The 23319-nt window shown below is 42.8% G+C and overlaps 1 protein-coding gene across 1 annotated transcript; it reads right to left on the minus strand.

Annotated features, from left to right (window-relative positions):
• Positions 1-559: 559 nt before the first annotated feature.
• spry4 (sprouty homolog 4 (Drosophila)) lies at positions 560-6256 on the minus strand. Its single transcript, XM_070983453.1, has 2 exons — positions 6056-6256; positions 560-3627 (listed from the first exon to the last, which is right to left on the minus strand). The coding sequence occupies exon 2, from the start codon at positions 3574-3576 to the stop codon at positions 2431-2433; it is 1146 nt and encodes a 381-aa protein (XP_070839554.1). The 5' UTR covers positions 3577-3627; positions 6056-6256; the 3' UTR covers positions 560-2430.
• Positions 6257-23319: the final 17063 nt, after the last annotated feature.

Consider the following 23319-nt stretch of genomic DNA (forward strand, 5'->3'; position numbering starts at 1 on the left):
ACCGGGGAATTAGCTTAGCCTCTCGACTGCTAATGAGCCATGGATAGCATAAACAGCAGGAGTTTTATTCTTTCTTTTTTTTTATTGCCGGGCACACTTTTCGAAATCAAGTGCTAGTGATAGAAAGACCTGTCATTTTTGTTCCCCCATGCCGAACCTTCCTCTCGCCGCCCTCCCTCTTTTCTCTTTCTCACAACCTCAAAAACATCTTACCCTCAAAATATATATCTAATATATTCTCTATATATTTTGTACTGAATTGTAGTTATAATGTACCATGCAATCTTTCAAGGACATTTAAAAGTCTCTTCTAAAGAACACAAATGTTGTGAAACTATTTACAGCAAATAACATTTCACCTGCATAGCTCTATTACTAAATATATTGTCAAAACATTTGTGATTTTTGTCGCCCACCTGCAGGTACTAGGCCCTTGCCCAGTCACACAATCATTCTTCAGTTTTGGCACCTTTCTCTCGGACTGAATTGCTAGGTTTCGAAAATATTGCCTCATACATTCAAGACTAAGGACAGTGTGTTTTTTTCTTTCCTTTTTTTGTGTGAAATCAGCTTTGTGCAACAAGACAAATACAAGTATGAGCAAAGTTAGGCGCCCTAATGGAAGTTAAGGGTCCGACATGAAAGAGAGGTGTGTGTTATGGTGCAACAAAGACAGTATGCCTTTATGCCAAACAGAAAAGGCCATCTGTATTAAAGGGCAGCACGTCTTTAAGAACCAACTGCCGTCAACTCCGTTTGGCAAGAGTGCGTAACAACTGTGACCACTCAGACAGCGAAAAACAAGCTACTGTATGCTAGCTTCCTTTGGCAAAGTCCTAAGAACGTCATGCAAGCCACAAAAATAGACTTTGAGAATAAAAGACAGACTATCTGACTAACGCAGCGATGCAGCATAATGGTTAGAATTGAATGAAGACACTGTGTGTAGAGGGGGCCGAGGTGTGCGGACTAAATGTAGTGCACGCAAACGTAACGTGACATAGCTGAGGTGTTAATACTGTGCTTTAGTACATCCTTGAAGGGGTTTGCGTCTTCCTAAAAAGGTTGTGCAAGTGGCAGGTTTGATTCCGACAAAGGCTGACTAGATACAAACACAACAACAACTTTGCTATGCCTTCTCCCCCCCCTCTTTGCTCTCTATCACTTGCATCCCCTCTCCTCCGGAAACATTATTTTCTGCCCAGTTTGTCTCCCACTTAGCTTACTTGCTTTAAATTATTCACTATTGCCTTTTTGCCCCTAAATGTTTCTTTGCCTTCTTGTGCAAAGAGGAAGTAGACCAGGCTCTTAGGCAGTTTAGAAATCAACATGCTGTAGGCCAAGTTCTAGAGAGGATTACTGTAGCAGTCCCTGAGAAGGTTGGGTGTACTTTTTTTCTCATTTTTTTTTTGTTTTTTTACACATTTCTCTACGACACATCAACTTCTAGCACGGTGGGTAACCATTAGACTAGAGCATGCAGGTCATGACATGCATTACCTCTGAGGTGATTGGTGAACAGCATTCAAAATCTTTATAAATGTCTGGGCTTCACCCCCCCTCCCCCCAACAAATATAGGAAATACACTGTAAAGTGATTATCTCCCTCTCACTTGCCTCTCACAACTGCTTATGCACAATGCAGAGTGAGAATTATGGGAAATTACTATTATTTTAAAGTCTCAAAGGTTTGTTTTTACAGCTCCTCGGTGGAGATAAAAAACGTAGAGATAAAACGTTAGCATCACCAAGCTAGCATCTTTAAGCTAAAGGAGGAAAAAGGGCGACACTAAAAGATGGTGATCATCATAATGGTGGAGAGAGTGAGTGAGTAAGTGGTGGTTTCACTCCTGCAGTGGCCTATCATAAAGCCACAGTATAGGTAATCACTTGTTTTTGTGTTTGTTCAGACAGAGGGACACTGGGCTGTGCTTTTGGGGGTGGGAGGGGGGTTTACAGATACTTATCTCCATCCAATAACTTTCATGTTATCCGAGGATCAGCAACCAGCTTCTGGTTAGTTACCGTTACAAAATTAGCTGTGAAATACAGAGCAGCAGAGAGGTACAATGACTTTGTGCCTTCAGCCATCTTTGCAAAACAACACAAACACCAGTCCCACAATCTAGTCTCTTCTTCTTGTGACACTCAGACAAAGAAAAAAAAAGAAAAAAAAAAAAATCTCAGAGGGGCTGTTATCTTTTCCTACTAGCCAACTCTCAGACCAGGCCCCTTTTGATCATCCACCCTATCAAACATAGGTCAAGAAGCCATTTAAGTACCTTTGTTTTACATAAGTCATCTTCCAGCAGATTAATGGGGTAGTTTAAGGGGTTGGTGTCGGATTGTCCTTTCCATAGAGAGCAAGCAAGTACTGTGTGGTCCTGTCCATTTTTTTAGCAAGGCTACTGCAGCCAGTTTGGTCCAGTATCATGACCCCTGCTGCTGCTTCTCTAGCGTCCCAACTTTTGCTTCCACACCTCCGTTTTTACACGCAGGGGCACTCACGCCACCCTGCAAGTTCTTGCAGCGGCAGCCGGGCCTGCTAACATTGTCGTAACACTTCTGTCCCAGTTTGGCCAGGCCTGTAGCTGGGAGATAGCAGACCAGGCAAGGCAGGACAACAGAAAGGGCAGCCATGAAGGACCAACGCGCACAGCAGTTGGCCTGGGAGCACGAGCAGGGCTTGTCGGCGCAGGAGCCCTCGTCGTCCTCATCCTCGGTGCAGTGGTAGAAGATCCCTTTGACCAGGCACATGCAGGTGGCTGTATCCACCAGACTCTGGGCAGAGCACAGGCACTCCTGGTTGCAGACCCAGCAAGAGGGTAGGGTTCGGGGGAGCGTACACTCCGTGCATCGGCACTTCCCGCAGTGCTCGCAGAGAAGGAGGTGCTTCTTCTCGGCCGGGGAGGACGGGATCAGCGCCAACCCCTGCTGGCCTCCAGCGGTGCACACACCTCCTGCGGGTATCTTTGCAGACTTGAGGTCCAGCGATTTAGAGGAGGAGCAGGAGGAAGCAGAGGAAGAGGAGGTGAGGACTTTTGATTCAGAGGAAGTGAAGCAGCCTGGTGTTCGGGTAGTGATTGTGTTGACAGGGGCCTGGTGGGGGTGCAGGTTTGGGTGGTGGTCCACTGTTGGAGTGGGCGCAGCGTGGTCCAGCAGCCTCTGATCAGATGAGGTGCTGCTGCTGCTGCTGATAGAGCTGGGCCTCCCGCTGAAGGAAATCCAAGGGTGGGTGGTGGTGTCCTGGTGAGGGTGGGGCTCGCACCTGCCCTGCTGGTGGTGCTGGTGTTGGTGATTGTGATGGTGGTTGTGGTTTGCCCCCAGGAAGGCCTCCTGATTCTGACCAAGCCAGGTGATTCTTCGGTTCACAGACTTCTGGCTGGGGGGCTGCTGGGAGACGACGGCGGGGCTGTCGATGTAGTCGTTCTCCACATGTGAGGACTTTATCTGGTCGATGGGGTAGATGGTGAGAGGGTGCTGCAGGCGGCCGTAGGGCACTCGACTGTCCAGCAGGGGCTGGGATATGAGGGAGGAGGACACTCCGGGGATGTGGTGGGGAACCCTGGACTCCATGTGTAGGCTGGTGCCTCGCACGTCTTCACTCTAAAGCAGCATTTAGCAATACTGCAAAGACAGATACAACAGAGACAGTTAAAGATCGGCTGCATCTACTGCTGTTTAAGTTCTTGCTCTTTAACCCCTTTTGATCCTCTTTTTTTTTTTTCCTCTAAAGAGCTTATCTGACACTACAAAGAAAGCATGGTATATGATGAAAAATGACAGCCAGCTTAGCTATAAAGAGTACACATCATCTTCCTTAATTTGTCTTGAACCAAACCACTTGACTTGATGTGAGAAAAAGAAACTGTTCGCATTATTTAACCTTGTATTCAATCATACTTGTTAATGTGTGTTGGAGGGACAGGTTGTAAAATATCGTTTTTCCCTCTCTGGTATAATTTCCTGCTTTTGCATTGCAGTGTTGATGACTAACCACGGCTTTATCACATGATTAAACTACTAAAACTACTCCCTCACATTAATAAGACTTTTCTGTACAACTGTACTAAATCTTACAATGACTATCCAAGAGCGTCAGGGTTCACTAGATTTCAAATCAACACCCAGCATGACAGCATGTAAGACCGACATATATTACAAATAGTTTGCTTCACCCAAGACAAAAGCCAAAGCGTTTCAGTCTCTCAACGAAAACCTTTTTTCCACGCCGGATCTCTGCAATAATCTGAATGTAGAGTTTCCAAACGATCTTGATCTTTAGACTGAATACCAAGAGGGTTTCAAACCTCCTCCATTCTAACTTTGACATTAGAACAATGGAAGTTGGGCTCTCATCGCCTCCCTTCCAAAGAGCAGGGTGCACCAGAGAGCAGGGTTTGCATGCAAAAGACTCAAAGATGCAAAACAAGGCAGAGCAAGGAGACGGCTGCCAGAAAAGAGATTTCAACAAAGCGCGAGAGGCAAAGAAAATGAGGTCTTTGAATAAAATCACACAGTAATAAGACAACTTACACCAAGAAATTTTCATTTATCTTTTCTCTCTCTCTCAATAGACAGTATATTTGAATCAGACCAGGCTGGGAATTTGTGAATGAATCTGATTCTGTGAGCTGCAGGTTTTTTGTGAATGAAAGCTGCTGGCTGCACTCGCTCTTGCAAGCATGAATCAATGCGCTCCAGTCATGATGAGCCGGAATGAAATCGGTTTCATCCATTTCATCGATGAGCGCTCGGCAGCTAGTTAAGACGTAACCTACTTTAAAGGAAACAAAAAGATGATTGAAGACAAACGGCGCAGCGCAACCAACGTTTCCACTGACCCATATCTGCGATGTTAAGGTAGCGTATTGCAAAATAGGCCTACTCCCCAAAAACCAGGCTCATTCAGGCCATAAAACGCATTATGTTTCTGATCATTCTCTCAAAGCAACCTGAATTTTCTGCAAACGACCGTGCTGTGGTTTTTGACTGCCGATTTCAGGTCTGGTTTGTTTTAAAACGTGTCAGCAGTCGACTCCCGTTATTCCGCTTTTTCTCGCATTTGCAAAAGCCTGGTTGAGAAACCTGTTGCGACACTGCTGGCATCGACACAAGCGCTTGTGATCGTCAAATCTAGACCATTATGAGCTCCAAGCCGGAACAGTGCGTGTGCAAGTGCGTGTGTGCGTGTGCGTCCCTCCCTTCAATATGTGAATGGACTGAGTCATAAAAACCGGAGGCGGCCGCTCGGCATACTCAAATAGCATGTTTATATAGGCATTGCAACCACGTATTCAACATCTCACTCTTAATATCTGTAAACGACAAAGAGAGGACATTGACAAAGGAAATGGTACACTGTGTGCCACCAGACAGACGGAGGTGTTTTAATCGGCGACGGTTAAATGCGCGATGCGTAAACCTGGACGTTATCGCTCAATCCAAACGAGTCTAAACAAGTCTAATTTTTATCGTTTTCACACAAGTTAGTCGGATAAGATGAAAAGATTGTGTGTGGTGAGAACACCTGACACATCCGACATGTTGCGCCAACCAGGCGGTCGCTGCAGAGCGAGAGCGAGAGCGAGACACGCAACCGAGCCGCCCGAGATACGCTACAATATGTACAGGCTTCAGAGAGGACGAGGTTTGGACAGAGGTGGAAATGTGAATCTGTTCCGCTGCATTACACCGTGACAGTGGCTTTAAAACAACCAGAAATAAATCTGAAATGCGTATGCGCTGTCAGAAAAGCGGCATTTCGAAAAAGTTACGCTTTAAAACACGACCCCGTTCCCCTCTCTCTGCGCCCTCAACCTTGCTTTTGGTACGAAATCGGTTGTTAAATATTGACTCAAAGCGCAAACACGGGCCAGGGAAACAGCTTGTTGCAAAACAGTTTGCAGGAGCGTTTTCATGCCTGCGATCCAGTGTCTTAAGAGGCACAGTGACGCGTAGGTAGTGGAGAACCTGAATAGTCGGATTTGTGCAGCCACACGCTCACAAGTTACAAACATTTAACGATGAGAAAACAGCAGAGGCGATCACTTACTGTGGTTTCAGGATAAAATTCTCATCTCTTCGTTGCGCACCACCTTTGCGCGCAGAGTATAGTCCAGTCCGAGCAAGTAAGTAGCTCCACAAATGTTGAGTAAAGGTAAGTCCGAGTGTTTGGAGATATTATGAGCGATGTGGCAAAAGGAGAGCGGGTCTCCTGCACTATTCTCCACTCGCTGGTGCGTAAAAGGCGACTGCGGTTGTGGACGCAGGGCTTTGGATATGATGTTGCAACCACCGAGGGGGAGGGAAGTGAGTTTTTATGAATGGGAGGGTAGAGGAGAGGAAAGGGACGGCACTGCGCAGATGCCTCGGCTTTTTTCCTCTTTTTTTGTGAATGGGAGGGCAGAGCGACTCGGGAGGGCTGAAATGCGGAGGTTACATTTTTATGAATGGGGAGGACTCCGAATGGCATTGCGCAGGCGCGATGCCGAGATTTTTATGAATGGGAAGAAATGGCGAATGAGGCGTGTGTGTGTGTGTGTATGAGAGAGACAGAAGGGGGTGAGGGAAAGAGGAGGTGGGGGCTTTTTTTGGTCACAAGGGCAATGTCAGGGCTGATTTACATAAAGAGTCGACTCATCGGCTGTGGTGCCACTCTCGCTTTATTTTAGCCCGATAATTTATTTATCTGTGCAGCTCTCGCTTCCTGCTCCATGTTAAAGGAGACGTGGTTGTGGTGGGGTTGTGTAATAGATGAGAGGGAGATGTGAGTGGGCTCAATCTGCAATGAATTAGCTTCTTTTTTCATCGTTGGCAAATCTGATCTCTAATATTCGTCTGATTCTGATAAATGGTGCCAAAATGTCTAATGAAAAACATGAAGATGCAGTCATGGCCTACATTTTAGGAAACAAAACATCCAAGCAAAGCCATAAATCTGCAGGAATGTGATACCAGTGGGTTTTATAAATAAAATATAGTTTTCCACTTTAATCAGAGCAGCCTCGACGAGGATATGAAGACTGCTTCAGATCGCATGCCTCAGCTCGATTAGGCTAAATAATGGCCGCTCCCCTTGTGTTCCTGTTCTACCTAAAGCCGTTTATTGAGAACAAGGACGTGCCCTTCCTTCCTCTGCAACAATGTGAGGTATGACTACAGCTTCTATGGTAGTGTAAAAAAAAAAAAAAAAAAAAATCACCCAGAGGAGAAGGAGAAGGGGGAGGGGGAGGAGAGGAGACGGGTGGGGGGTTATAACGCCTCCTCTGAAACGCAAACCAGCATGAGGGCAGGCAGGATTCACAAAAGGACAGGATGTTGTTGATTTGTACCGAAACCACACGGAGGAAATGAGTGTGAATTTCCTTTCTCTCTGACATCCCAGTGTGTGTGTGTGTGTGTGTGTGTGTGTGTGTGTGTGTGTGTGTGTGTGTGTGTGTGTGTGTGTGTGTGTGTGTGTGTGTGTCTACAACCCCCCCTTCACCACCCCACCCCACCTCCCTCCCTCAGCTTGGGGCTTTTAACCAGTCAAAGGTTAACAGTTGCCCCATTATCCGTTTGCACACATCACTATGGAAACCGCTACACCTCCAAATTGGGATTATTGTTTTGGCGAAGAGTACAGACAGACAGACAGAGGAAGGGAAGAATGAAATTTATTTGTTTTTGGACAGATCAGGCACAGGTTACCGTCAACATGCTGAAAAGAAATTTAATCAACTGAATGTAAAACAAAAGCTTTTGAACAATATGCCACGTATCCACTGAGTTGTCCAATAGTTAATCAGTAATTCTTTAAAATGAGTTCAAGGTGTCTTAATCATACGTCATGTTGTCTTTTATTTTCCTAAAATATTCTTGTATCTCGTATCTGCCTGTAATATAAGTGTGACTGGGCTCCTCAAGAGTAAATTCATGATCTTAGCATGCAGGTATATTGTACTTAAGCACAATATAAACAGCCTATTGCTATATTATTAATATATTTGTATATTAATACAGTAAAGAAATGAGGTGATGCTGATGTAAAGCCCTTTGGGCTAATTTTGCACTATATATATATTAAATGGACTTTATTCATACAGCCCTTTGACACACTACATTATGAAAAACAAAAGTAAAAAAAAAAGAATATAAAAGGCTGTGTAAAGAGGCTCTACTGGAGACTGGTGAGGTTAATCACATTATTGCATGTGGATTCTGCGAGACACTGCCTCGTGGTAAATACGTTAACCCGCAGTCACTGCAGGCTGCTAGTTTTGAATAGTATCACTCAGATATCTCCTGCACAGCATTACAGCACAGCTTTGTGTAGTCTGAGTGGTTTTACCTTCTGTCTGCAGGGACCTTTTCAGTAAAAGTATCTCAAAGAATCTATTTTAAAAATAAAAGAAAGGTGGCTTTCATAATAGACCAACAAATATGTAAATCTTGCACAGCAGCCTCTCTTTTCCTTTTCCTCACATCTTTCGCTCTCTCTCACACACATACTGGGAGATGCACAAAGACACATACTGTGGATACTTGCATATTTCTGTCCGCAGCTGCGTGGCTCGCAGGCATGGCCTACATGAAGTGCTTGTTGAATTGTAGATTTCTTGTCGGTGTGATCATCCAGGCATACATGCACGGAAGGGAAGGCCTAGATTTCTCTCCAGAGTCTTCCCTCCCAGCCTTCCTTCCTGCCACATCTGCTGGCTACTGCTGTGAGCTTGGGATTCTAATGGACAGCCCCACCTGCTTCCAGAGACGTTTCACATATTCAATGTTAAAAGGGTTTTTTTTTTCATTCCGTTGTGCAAATCCAGCAAAACTTTCAATATTTGTATTTTCAAGACTTCCTTTTTCTTTATTCAATTTTTTAGAAAAATCTCCAGTTGAACTGTTCCAGACACATCTGCCTAAATCAAATTACAATGTCAATAGCTTTTTTGTTTATCACAGGTCTATCACTTGATGTACTGCACTAATCTATTGGTGCTTGTATTTCCTGACTGTTCCCAAGACACAAAAACCTGAGAAAAGCTGGTAATTGTTCAGTCTGTGTGTGTGTGTGTGTATTTGTCTGTGTGTGTGTGAGAGCAGTGTTAGGTGACAGTGCTTAAATGCAAATGACAGCGATAACCACAGAGTGCTCGCAACTGACATCAAAAGCTTCCTGTTGCAGGTAAGCCATCATTTACTTCATCCCCCCCCGACACTTCACAATACGCATCTCTCACCAATTAACAATTGTGTGGAGCTGTAGCTGCAGTGCGACGGGCTGAAGGCTCTGAATGCCTTCAAAGTGCATTTCACACCAGGTCACCACGTCTGTGTGCTCACAGCTTTCTCACACACTTGAAATACGATCCTGAAGAGAGAAACTGAGAAGTGGTGATGACACAAAAACTTTCAGTATGAAGGCCTCACAGAAGAAGAGGAGTAATGCTGATTAATAACATTTAAAATACACATACAGAAAACAATTCGTAACTTCAACTTCAGTGTGTAAGCATTCCCCCTTCGAACTTTTACAGTATCTAACAGAGTAGAGGAAGTGAATCGAGCTGCGTTCAATGTTAAAACACAGATTTGTGTTGTTAAAACTCATTGAGAAATCGTATTCCACCTTCTAGCTGTGAGCATCAGACCTCTGTTGCATTCAGAAGGATGACTAATCCCACATGTCACAGCAACTCTGCTTGGTCATGATGATATTCTTCCCGGTCGAGGGACTGAATGTTTGTTAGTCAAATTCACCAAAGGATGTAAATTAAGACGGGTTTAAGGGAAATTGTCAAAGACATTCACAATGTTATGTATCACGAGCGTTAATTTAACTGTTTATGTCAAAACCTGCTGTTCAACAATACAGATTTTTCCCCATTGTACCCTCTCTGGAAATATCTCAGTATGATGTCCCATCATCTGTGATTAAGTTATTGGAGTTAGTTATGCTCCATACATACAGTCGAGCACTGATTCCAAACAGGGGTACTTCTGCAGCTGCCAATAAACTTTGAATTTGATTCAAAAATATATCCACAGGAGGAAAGTAAATAGCCAAATCAACATGATGTTGCTGATCTTGTACAATACTTAAAATAGCCAGTAAGCTGCCCATTAACTTCTTAATGTGACATAGGAACAGGGGGTAAATGTGAAAACTAGTTAGCTTTGCAAGTGAGCAGCTGAAATAGATAAATGGTTTCAATAGATTGTTAAAAGTCCTGACTAAATGGTTAAAAAGTAATGCATTAGCAGTTGAAACAGTCAGCTAAACAACTGAAATTCTTTGCTAAAAGTTATCGATAAATAGGTGAAACAGCGAGTAACGTAAAATAATGGATAAATGGTACCTCCAGCTCGGCTCCAGACAGTAGCAGTACATATGCAAATTTGACCAAAGCAACCCAACATTAACAAATGTACAAGAAGATGATGAACTTCCCCTTAAATATAGTTTACATTCAGTTCATGACATATTTGGAACACAGCGGGTGTTGGAGGTGAAGGGATAGTCTGCTCGAGCTCATGTGAAAGGGCTGTGAGGGCTGGAAACCACTGCAGCAGAGTACATCGCCAATACTTGTGTTTTTGTAAAGCGTTACCGTAAGGGTGGACTTTTCTCTCAAACAGACGATCAGACTGAGGGCCAACAGCAACAGAATAAGCAAATGTAATGACGTGCTAAAACCTACAGGAACACTCAAACTGAGCAAGCTTGAGAGCTGCATTGTAGAAAACTCTATAGTTTGCCTACAGCGAGAGGCGGATCTCGACCACGAGGCCAGGTAGCTCTAACTCCTCAAATATTGACTTCCTTCCTCAGTGCCCGCCTGGTCAGGAGGTGTGTTTGTGTGCTTTGGAGTCAGGAGAGGTGTGTGGTGAGAGAGGTAGGAAGGGGGAGGTGGGGGCGCATGTACGTGTGGTTGTGTGAGTCTGTGTGTCCACATCCATCAAAATAAAGAGTTTGATGACTTTGGCCTGCCCTCATTGCACCATAATAGGATACATTAGACCTAATTCACTTAGAGCTGTTAGAGAGCTCAAAAATTCCTGTAGAGAAATAACAACATGTAGGCTAAATGAGCTTCACTGGCTCTGCTGCCTTAGGAATCTTACAGCAGGTTGTTTTGTCACAAGTTCAGTACTATTGTATTCCTTATTATCAAATCTATGTCTGTAGACTGAAATCTTTGAGACTCAGCGTACTGACTCCACTTCATTGGCTGCGCCTATAATGTCTTCACTGACACTGACAATGCTGTTTCCTCCCTCTTCTGTTTTTGAAGTATTAATTCATCATATTTAATCAGCGTGTACAGAAGAAATGCACTCAAACAAATCAGTGTCATCGGCAGAAATAAAACATTTCTACTTTTACCCCAAAGCAAGCAGTTCTTTTGTCGGTACAGCCAACCTTCGTTCAAGTTTATGCCACATCAGTTCCAAAGCTTTGCATGAGCGTTTGACATTTTCAAAAGGCAAAAAAAAAACATGACCAATAATTTGACATAGTTACGCAGGAGGAAATGGGTTTTGTGGCTCCAGATAGTCACACCCATTGTTAGAAAAGCCCTGGTTCCTCTGCAGCGGTCTGTCCAGATCAGCAGACAGCCCGTAGGATGTTGTTTTTTGTTTTTTTTGGGCAGCCATACCAGGAAATGTCACCTCACCTGGTCTGGGTTGGTCATACTTTGGAAAACTTCAAGTAGCTTTTCTCTCGAAACAGTGACCTCAAAATGACTGCAAATAGCCGACAGACCCCCGTTCAGAAGATTTGTCTGAGAATGCCCACTGGAGAGATTATTGTTGAAAAGCTGGAAGAAAACTAAATTTAGTGAAACTAAGGCATGATCCGTTACTTTATGCTTATATGTGTGAAACATGCTTGGAAATACATCAGCTTCATTTTGCTCGTGGCTCTCAGGGACAGCTTGAGGATCCGTGGTTTAGAAACCCGTGACCTCGAGGTCAGGCAGACTATATTTTCACTGGATGACCCAGACACGGCATTCATGTTGACAAGCATCCGCCCTGCTGAAATGCTCTCGAGCGAGACCCCGAATCCGTGTCAGCTGCGGGGGCGCTGCTCTGTCGCTGACCCTGACCTCTGAACTTTCTGGGTTGGTGGAAAAGCGATGAAAGAATTTCCCTGTGGGGATCAATAAAACCATCTCATTAAAACGCTGTGATACATTTTTAGCATGGGTGGTCCGAGAGTGAATCAAACGCTGATGATTTAGTCGGCCCACACTCTTGGCTATTTCTTCTCCATCATTGTTTATATGCTCGAATGACCTCATGACAGTACCGGAAACCAGCAGTGTAGTTATGGTTGAAAAACAGGAAAAAGTACTTCCAGGGTAAAATAAACCACATGTCTTTTTGAAGAGCATCTTCTTGCCTTTGTTGAGGTGATTTATACTGCAGGTCATTCCTTCTCTGTGCCACAGCTTTGTTCTTATTATATTCTGTATATTTTTGGCTCTCCTGCATATTATGTTAACATAGTTTTGTGTAAATAAATCTAAATCTGAATTTGGAGTGTATCCAGTTGTTCTTCGTGGCAAGAATTATTTTTTTTTTTTTTTCAGTTAACAAAGTTTGGGCTCTAAGTTGAAGTTCATTTTGGTAATTCAAAATATTACAATAAAACATTTCAAAGTTGGAAAAACTGTTGATACAGTCCGGTCCAGCTGGAAAATGTAAGAAATAAGACCATAACACAACCTTTTAACATGAAACTGATTTTATTCCAATTTGTTTTTGTCCCCTTTTCACTTAAAGTCAATGTATGCCTTTGCACATCACAGGACTTATTAATAATTCAAATATTTTATGGTGCACAGACATAAATGAGGCACTGCATGAAAGCCCCACGTCAGCCCTTTCTATTCTTTTCAACCGGTCTCTGCACGGCATATAAATAAAGTTTTGTTACTATAAATAAAACAATGTTGAATACACAGACTCCATCCTTTCATACCAACGTGCAGCCCAAAGCGCTTCACAGAGCAGGATTACAACAGCACAGACAAAAACAACAATAGCTAACGGCTTTGAGGGCAGACAGCAGGCATGAGAGTGCAAAGTTAGCAGAGCTGATGTATTTTTAACAATTTGTTCACTTCTCAGCAACACTTTAACGGGTGCACCTTGTCTCTCAAGTGAAAATGCAAGTCTTGCCTTAAAGATGCGTTTAAACTTGAGTGTTTGGTACATTGTGGGGTTGAAAAGATGCTTTCCAAATCCTTTTCACATTTTCCTGCTGCGCCAGTTCCAGACTGACACTCCTCTCTCCATGGATACTGCGGAAACTGCTATAGGGCACTGCACTCGGCAAAACATTGGAGAAAACACTTTGCATCTTTGGGACTGAACATCATTAAAACGCTGGTGGAAACTCTGCCTCGCAGATAAAGTTGAAAGGATGATGCGTATGAGTAGAGTTTATATTGTGGCATGGAAGATCAACTTGTCTCTCAAGGCTATTGAGAAATTATGTGCTGCACTTCCTGATCTTCTCCTTCTCCATTCAGAAACATTCATGAGCCTCACGGTTCATTCAGAAATCACACACACATGAACACACATCCCTAACTTGGCCATCCAACCCTGTTTCCATAGTCAACCGGCTGGCTGATATTATGTCTAATTCCAGGCATGTAATTAGTGTGTAGCCTGGTCTGGTTCTGTCTGGGTCAGTGTCGAGACTGTGTGTGTGTGTGTGTGTGTGTGTGTGTGTGTGTGTGTGTGTGTGTGTGAGAGAGAGAGAGAGAGTGAGAGTGGTGTGTGTATCTATATGTGTGTAATTTCAGTGTGTGTGTTTGTGTTGAGTCTGATCTTAGCCAGCACCCCAGGATGGGATGCGGACTGCACCACTTTGAGCTGAACCACACACACACATAAAAAACACATTACTGTGCACACACACACACATGCACACACACACACACACACACACACACACACACACACACACACACACACACACACACACACACACACACACACACAGAGAAGCCTATCCTTGATACCCTTGTGCCAAGGACATGCAAGTAGTCATATGCACAAATACATAAATAGCAAAGAACAACCAATAAGGGGCGAATGCTTTTTACCAGGCGGCCACAAAACGTACACATCACTCATATTAAAGCTCATGAATGTGCCAAGCTAAGCAGACACACAGACAGCAGCAGAGTTTTGACTTTCAAATTTAGTTGAAATGCTAATGATCCATGTCCCAGTGAGTGGTAATAGGGCACATCAAAGACGAAGTAGGATAGAAATAAAAACAGAATGCGTGGGCTAAATATCACATGTAAGAAGCTAATTCTGACATATGACATCTTCAAATATCCATGTGAACTGCATTTGGGGAAAAGATTACCAAAGTCCCAGGGAAAAAAACAACATATTTTTTGCCATTTGGTTCAGTCACTTTTACACTTAGAGCTGCTTCTCAAATTTCTTTATATGCTTAATTTCCTTTATACATGAAATCCACCACTACCTCAGTCGCCTTGCATGTCTTTGTTGTATACTGTAGATCTGTTATTATGTACTTCCAGTACTTCATTTCTCTACGTTGTCAGCTAATTCTACTGCAACTTCTGTCTTCTCAGCACATCGGACAACTATTCTACTCCCCTCCTTGAATATTTTCTCGTTCATCGTAAAGTACTGAGGGGAAAAATACGTCCTGTATTCAAAAAGTTATGAAAATGCTTTGCAAGTATTACCAGCAGAATAATGACCCACGTGAGTATTACGCTATTAGATCATTAATGCTGCTTAATGCTGCTTTAATATGTAATAAGCACTTTGCTCTTGCCCAGGTTGAGCTTATTTGAACTATTTTAAATACTATTGGGCAATTTACAACAATGCATCATATGTAATGAACCCATTGTATGCTTTGTATGATCTTAATTGAGAAAAGAACCATTAATTGTTGCTGTCAAATAAAGATTCAAGATTCAAGATTCAAGATTCAAGAAGCTTTATTTATCCCGAGGGAAATTGCTGTGCAGCAGTTGCGATACAAAGTGTAGAAGTAGTACGAGTAAGAGGATAGATAAAACACACAACTAAATGCAACAAAGTGCAAGGCACAATTAGAATAATATAGCATGAATAAGGTAACTAAACACACTAAAATGCAACACTGAATGCAACAAAAGACAGTTAACGTAGGTATATATAATATACAACAATACGCACTGCAACAGTAGTTGCATGAATTGAAATATAAACTGAAATATGAGAATTGAATATAAATGAAATATAACAAGTACAGTCTAAATACAGTAGAATAAAATTAAGTGATAAAGTGATGTGATGAGCAAGAATTAAAGTGAGTGAGTGATTGTTTAAAGTGATGCCAGTGATAAGTATGGTAGTAGATAAAAATAAGAAATAAAAATAAAATACAGCAGCAATAAGAATAAAATGGAGGGGAGTATAGTACAGTATGTTCCTCGGGAATGTATTTATGGAGTTATGGCAGGAAATGGAAATACCAAAGTACTCAGTTATGTCATCTGTGTGTGTGCATGCGTGTGTGTGCACGCGCGTGTGTGTTCATCCCTGGGGTGCCTGGGTGATATGTGCTCTCAGCGACACTTGGAATGCCCAGAATGTGAGAGGTGGAGAGGAGAAGCGAGGTCCTTTGTGGCCACGCCCCTGACGGCAGGTCACGCCTCAGTGATTGGTTGTTCCCTGGAGGTCGGAGTGCAGTCGGGGTCCTGTCACTCCTCTGAAGAAAGGTCGAAGGTCAGCTTCCACCGGAGCTCTCCTTTCCTCCCCTCGCCCGGCGGGGTTCTTCCAGCTTAGATGCGAACCACGGAGTCAAAACTAAACCCATATTAAGATTTGTCTCAACTTTTCATTTTTTGGCTACATGCCTGTTGCGTGTGTGAACATAAGACGGAATCTAAGAGTCATCGAGTATGAAGAGCTCGCGGTGGTTTGATTTTAAAGCATCGAAAATATATTCATTTTATGGAAAGAGTCATTTAAACCCATGTTGTTCCAGCGCAGTGGTTTTGGTTTCTGCGCTCACTATTGTGATCAAATGATTCTGTATCAGTACATCTGCCCAGTTGTGGGTGTTCTGGTGATTTGTCACTTTCCACAAGGGTGGTGTAGAAGGTGTAGCTCATATGCTGCTGAGGAGAGGCGGAATATCATTATGCGACCACAGTTATTAGCAGTGAGAGAGAGAAGATGTCTAACAATCAACACTTGTGACAACGAGCAGAAGTCCAAATCATATTTGATTTTCTGGTAAATCAGTCAACAAAAATGTGGCCTGATAAGAGGAACGATCTCAAAAACCATGTCTGACTGTCCACACAGCCATTTTTTTTCAGTTTAGCATGAAAATCAATGAGGAGATTATTGAAACTTGCCTTGAGATGTGTAAGTTCAGTACAAAGGTAATAAATCCTCTTTATCTTACGCGCATCTTCCTGTTTGTCTTGGGACTTGATAAATTAATTACATATATACAAGTATGAATACAAATAAGTTCAAACTCCTGATTAAATTCAGCGTAACAATGATGTATTTTAGAGCTTGCCGCGTCATTTCTGTATAAACTAACCTTTCAAACTCTGCACACCTTGTTTCAGTTTGTTAAAGTTGTCACGATAATAAGAAAAACCGCAGTTGTAACTTATACTTAACTTGTAAGAGCTGGTGACACATACAAGCCAGAAGTATACAAATGAAGCATACAGTCATGCATTACTTGACTAAATTTAGTTTATTTACTTTCCAGCAACCTCCCCCAGTAGCCAAAAAATCTGTTTTGATTGTAAACCATGTCATTACAGGTTGTCATTTTAGCTTGTAGGGTGTATTTAAAGAACTAGTAGGCAGATGTTAGCTTGCTACAGAGGCTAAATTCTGGTAGGAACAAGTAATACCTTACCAAATGAGTTGCTCATCTTCCTGTTAATTCTCCCTCCTTGAACATGATGTAGAATACGATTCTCTCTTAATTAGTGTGGCCCAGAGAACTCAAAGCACTGCAACTTGGTGCAAATAGACAAAACACATTCAAATGAGGACATTTTCGCGAATTTATTGAACAAAACATGCTGCAAATTCTGACAGAGCAGATGGACGGAAAGATATGACGAAAATACATACATTTAGCATCAAAGGCAAAGTTAGAAGCCAGCCTGTCTCAGAGCCAGAAAACACATTGGTGAGATCCACACCAAATCCACAACATGTTCCCTATTTTTAGGCTGTCTGTGAACCAAGTGTTTTTCAGCCTTTTTTTTTTTTTAACACATTTGTCTCTGCTGTCAGTAGAGTTTAAATAAGGTGAGAAATCATCGGTTTGTCATGTGAAACCGGCACAAATAGGGACCAGCAGTATTGCAGGCGAGTTTTCGGCACCCCAGAAGTTGGGATGGCTGCAGCATCAGCAGTATCCAACTTCAGCTCCTGATGACGAGCTTAAATTGAGCCTTCAGAGGAGGCACGGGAGGACAAGAGCAGAGGAAAGGGGCAAATCAGATTAGATGAGCAGGAAAAAGGAGGTAAAGGAGAGGAGAGCAGAAGAGGGACGAGGAAAAAGGGTGGATGAGAGAGGCGAGGAGATCAAAGGGAAGCAGGAAGGAGGTGAGAGGAAGACGAGCAGGAGATGAGGGAAGAATTAAATGATTGGGGGAGGAGATGAGAAGAGGAGCAGAGGAAGGAGACGTGGCAGGAGAAAGGACAGGAGGAGAGGCGACGGCGAGGGATGAACGTGGGACGGCTGCGGCGACTTCCTGTGAGCCGTCAGTCTGGCAGATAAAGTGGGCGGCTGACAAAGGAGAATCAGTTTCGTGTTGGGAACGTACCCGCGAAAATTCCCCAGTTTGGTTTGTAGTGAGCTGGTCGTGTATGGAGGAGACTGAGACTAACACATTAGACCAGTGCTCAGCTGGTGGATGCTGACATACTACAATCTGCTTTCTGTTTCTGCTTTCTGACCGAGTCTGATCGAGCTGACAGCCGCCACCTGCTACATTAATATGGTTTTCACAGTAAGACTAACCGTCCTTCATTGTGTTAAAGGAGTTGTTCAACATTTTCTCTCCGACAGTCAGCTTCTTTTTGCCTCGGTGAATCACCTTCAGGCTTCAAAATAATAAAAAAAAAAAAATGGTGGAATTGAAATATAGCAAAAAAAAACAAAAACAAAAACAAATGAAGCCTGATGATATTTTTGTCCTCTTGCGGAGCTGAGGTGGCTCCGGGTTGGCTGTTAAATTATCTGACGTACATAAACGCTCCGTGGGATTGTAACGTAGAAATATCTGTTTAGAGTGTGTAAAGGTGTATGTAAATCACAGCTAGCTCCTGAGAGTTGTTTGTGTGGATCTGTGTCCAGATGTGAGTGTGCTTCACAGGCCGCTGATTAATATAACAAGATCTCTTCCTGAGCTGAGAGGATGTTGCTCAAGAGGGATGCTTTGACTCACCGGCTCTTTTGTTGTGATGGATGATGAGGTGGTCAATTTCCGAACGAAGGCCCAGTCAATACAGGATATGAATCAGGATCCAATTCAATATGAAAAGAAAATAAACAGCAGCTCTTCACTATAGGGTCTATTTTTACGTGATTCAATTCTCACTAAAATGATTCATTTCAGCTTCAGGAGCTGAGTCAGTGGTAATGATTATATCCTGACAGTTACCTTCATTCACTGTAATCTAAAAAATATATTTTTCTGCATCACATGAGCTGTGTCACATTTGCATGTGCTTAAGAAATCTGGTTACCTCCATTTATCTGCAACCATACCTGGTTCACAGAGCTGTTTTTCTGCTGAGGAAACCAGATTTTCTGTCACATATACACATAACCAAGTTTTGATGAGGTTTCCACAAAAGGATGCGTGTGTGACAAAGATCTGAGATGGGCAAAATATTGCTGCAACAGCAGTGTGGAAGAAAGAAAGGTTTTGTTTGAGTGTGCGTGTGAATGGGTGAGCACAGAAATATTACAGAGCTCTTTGGAATAAAGGCGCCGTATCGCTCCTGATGAGCAGGTCGACAGCCTCTGCCATCAGTGTGCCAATGTGTGTGTGAATGTGTGAATGTGGCGTGTGTTGTAAAACACTTTGAGTGGTCGGTAGACCAGAAAAACACCGTATTGATGTACAATGCAATATAATGTTTTGTAATTATTTAAATGCTACTTAAGGTAAAGGGGTGTAATAAATTGTTACCATATATATATATTTTTAACTTTTAAGGAAGTCTGTGACTTTTGGGCAGACAAACTCATTGATAAAGTTATTATTATTATCAATTATTATTGAAGTTTCTCCTTATTCATTGACTTCTACTTTGGTCATTCATCCTTTTAAATTGTAGAGTTTATAGCTGATTGCTTTTGCTTTGCTGCTTGAGTGCATGACACCCATGATAGCTTTTTTACCCAAAGGTCCGCATGTTTCTTTGACCCTCTGCCCTGTAAAAGGGGAAGAACTGACGTAATTGACCTCAAAATGTGACATTTCATTCTGGACCTCACCTTTCCTTTTTTCCTCCTTCTCCACCCCTCCCTTCATCACCACACCTTCATTTCCTTAATTGATCCCCACATCCTGCATATCAGGCAGATTAGCCTCGGATTAGCCAGGTAAACACAGTAAAGAGTGTGTGTGTGTGTGTGTGTGTGTGTGTGTGTGTGTGTGTGTGTGTGTGTGTGTGTGTGTGTGTGTGTGTGTGTGTGTGTGTGTGTGAAACCAGAGGGGGAAGTGGAGTCTTTGATCAGGCTAATGAGCTGCCAGTCCTCCCTCCGGGGCCTGCTGGTTGGCTGGGGGTGTATGGACACCTGAAACAACATCGAGAGCATGCATAGCCTCTGGTGGCACACACACACACACACACACACACACACACACACACACACACACACACACACACCCTCGTCAATGCAGCACACCCACATCCTGCCACCATTATTCTCTGCCTGCCACCTCCTACCACCCCCTGCTAGTCGTCTCTATCCATGTGTCAGTCACACCCTCACTTCACCTCCAATCTCCTCTGCAGCTCCCACCCAACCAACAGTAGTCTATCCTTTCACAATGGTCACACCACCCACCTACTGCCTTGCCCCCTACCTATCCTCTGTTCTGTCACTTACACACACAAACACACGCACACACACTCTTACACCTTTGCTCACCATCCCCCGTTCACCTTCATCTACTGTTCTTCCTTCAACAGCTTATCGCCAAGTATCCAAATGCTTTTGGAGTACATTTTTCTTCTTTGTTTTTTCTTTTTTTGTTGTTGTTGCTATGAACACACATGCATGGGTGTTCACATATATGCAAACACATAGAGTGGCACACAAGCATCCCTTCAAATGTCACCCATTCATTATTTCCTGTCAGTTTTGCCACAGTCAGTTTTCCATTTTTGCCCTGATGTTTAGCTAAGAGTTAAGTTTAGGTTTGATTTTGAGGAATGACCTCACAATCCCAAATTCCTGTTTCTCCACAATCAACTGTGACCTCCAAAATTGCTAGTTTAAAAGATAAAAACTGTTTTGATCCTGATTTGATTATAATAGGTCAGGAACGACTTGCACGTGCCCCAGCTGCTGTGTCTGCTCAAGTTCACACATTTACTGTAAATGGGGCATGTAAACAATTTTTTAAATTTCTCTGTATCTCTGAGAAATAACTCTTTGTCAGGTGCCTTTCAAAATATTCAACACCTGTACCTGTACACACTCATGGTGTAACCCTAAAACCAAAAGGTCACACATCTGAAGTCATTTCTAGGTTGCTGACTCAGATCACTGTTAATGCATCACGTGTTAAAATACACATACGGTAAATTTGGGTCAGTGTTGTGTCAGCTATGAAATGATCACAGGGGAAGCCAGAGACTTCAGGTGTTTTGCTATTTAATGTCATTTCACAAGCTGCGATGGTTACCAGTCATGCATTAATAACTTAGAGAATTTTAGTTTTAGCTTCTTTGCTACTAAATTTTTCCACTGTGAAGAGCAGTGATGTTCATATAAGGCTAAACTGAGGTAAAAGATGGTTTATCTGCATTTCTGCACATGTAGCACGGCAATGACCCTTAGTAGGGTTAGTAGTAGTAGTAAACATTTTGTTAGGGAAATTTAATGCTGACTGGATTTTTTCTGCTAACATAATGAGGAAATGTTAATAAACGCATCTGGCATGTCAATAAAATGTTGACATTGAACGTATCATTAGAAATTTCACGAACACGGCCAATCCTGCCATACACTATCCAGTAGTAGTGACTACAGCATTATTGAGACCCAACTTGTTACCCAACACGTGCTCAAACATAAACGGCTGAATAGGTTGATTGTCACTGACTCCCAAAATAGCATCTGACTGTTGGAGAGTACCAGCAATGGATGCGCTGAACCTTCGTCGTCGCATGATTACTGTTGTGGAATGGTTGCGTTTGTTTAGGGTGGGTTTTTACCCAACCTGAGCCAGTTAGGTCTGGACAAAAATTTAGAAATGGTGTTTGGGTCGGGTTCATAAGTTCAAAAGTATTCAGTTAGCATTTAGGAAAAAGTCATGTTTTTGCTTAAACATATTGCTGTTACGTACCTTATGTTACTTATGTTGCTTTAGTTAGAATTACTTTTATTTTCACTAACAGTGGTCTCTTGGGTGGAAGTCCTAAGTTTGTCTTGGTCATCGGTCCACCCTACAGTCCTCCATATATGTGGACTTTCTTGCTCTTTATTCCACATCACCCGACATCCTTGTTTACGTTCGATTACTTTGGCCACTAGAGATCCACCCCCTACAGCTGGGTAGTACTTTTTATTGACCGGGATGTATCAAGTTGGATTTTGCTTTTTGTGTCACAGCTTTCAGGGCGTTGATTAGTTCCTGGGTTTAGGTCCTGAGTTTTGGTCAAACAGGCTCAAAACCTGTCCTGCAATCACTGCTTTTATTGTTCCTCTCCAAGGAAGTTCACAACTCCTCACACACTCAGCATCACGCTGTCACCCCTGCTGACCCCTCAACCCCGATGTGTGTCACTCAAGGTGGTGACAGTCAGAGATGACGCTGCCGACACGAGAGCACTCAGGCGATAAGCATTTGTCTCCTGCTTTTTCTCTTCTGTGTGTCCCTCGCTCTCTTCCTCTGTCGCCTTTGCAGACTGCCGCTATGCGACCCATTGACCCATGACTTGATTGGTCTCTGACAGCCATCAAAGCACTTTCTTATTTCACAGTGACAACTAAAAGACAATGTATGACTTGGATATATTTAAAATACTTTAAAAAGATAAGGAAGTTGGTTAAAAACAAAGAGCCACTGGGTACTGGGATTTCACATATGGGACTGCTGTTTAAAGGTATAACCTAGAATTTATTTGACCATCTAAAATTGGCATGCGTTTGTTATGTTACATGGCTTTTCTTAACCCATCAAATTACAGGTCTGTAATGATCAGGAGGAGAAACTTAATATTAAGGTTCAAAAACTCCTGAACCTTCAGTCCAGAGAATCACATGATTCTTCAAATAACACAGCTCCTGAATATACTTTACTCACCATCCTGTCTGCAAGCTGTCTTACGAGAACTGAGAAACATTTTCGCAGCCCACGTCTCTACAAAACGCTTATCTGCATGATTTCAAAACCCTCTCACTGTGTTATATTTAGCTCTCTGGTGTAGCAGCACTTTCAGCCGTCTGCTGCTGACACAGGAAACTGACAAATAAGTTTCCGAGGTGAGGAAGATGGAAACAAAACTGATACACTGGGTTTGTGGCCAGATTTGATGATGGTGTTATGACATGTGCAGAGATAAAAGTCTTTAAAAAACAGGGTTATGGTTGACACTTAAAGGTTATCTGTAAATCATCACGCTAGATGTGGTTTGTCAAATGACTTTTTGTCACAGTGACAAAACCTGTCACAAAAAGTGAGGCACCATTTGATTCATACTTTTTGCCATAAATGACTGTGATGCATAGATGTAGAGTGAAAAACTTCATATTTTGTTGCCAGAGAAACAAAGAAAAAAACTTGTGTTCATTTCAGTTTTAATTCTTATACTTCCCTCCACTCCACCAGCTGAATTATTACTCATCTCACATGGACAGTTCTTGTGTGTGTGTGTGTGTGTGTGTGTGTGTGTGTGTGTGTGTGTGTGTGTGTGTGTACGGGTGTCTCAGTGTGTGCTCAGGATGTTTTCACAGCGCTCTCTTTTGACAGGGTGATTTACATCCTCTTAGACCTTCTTACTTCGGAGACACAAGCACACACACACAAGCACACACACACACACACA

This window comes from Chaetodon trifascialis, chromosome 16, assembly GCF_039877785.1.
Source record: "Chaetodon trifascialis isolate fChaTrf1 chromosome 16, fChaTrf1.hap1, whole genome shotgun sequence".
NCBI classification, from domain to species: Eukaryota; Metazoa; Chordata; class Actinopteri; order Chaetodontiformes; family Chaetodontidae; genus Chaetodon; species Chaetodon trifascialis.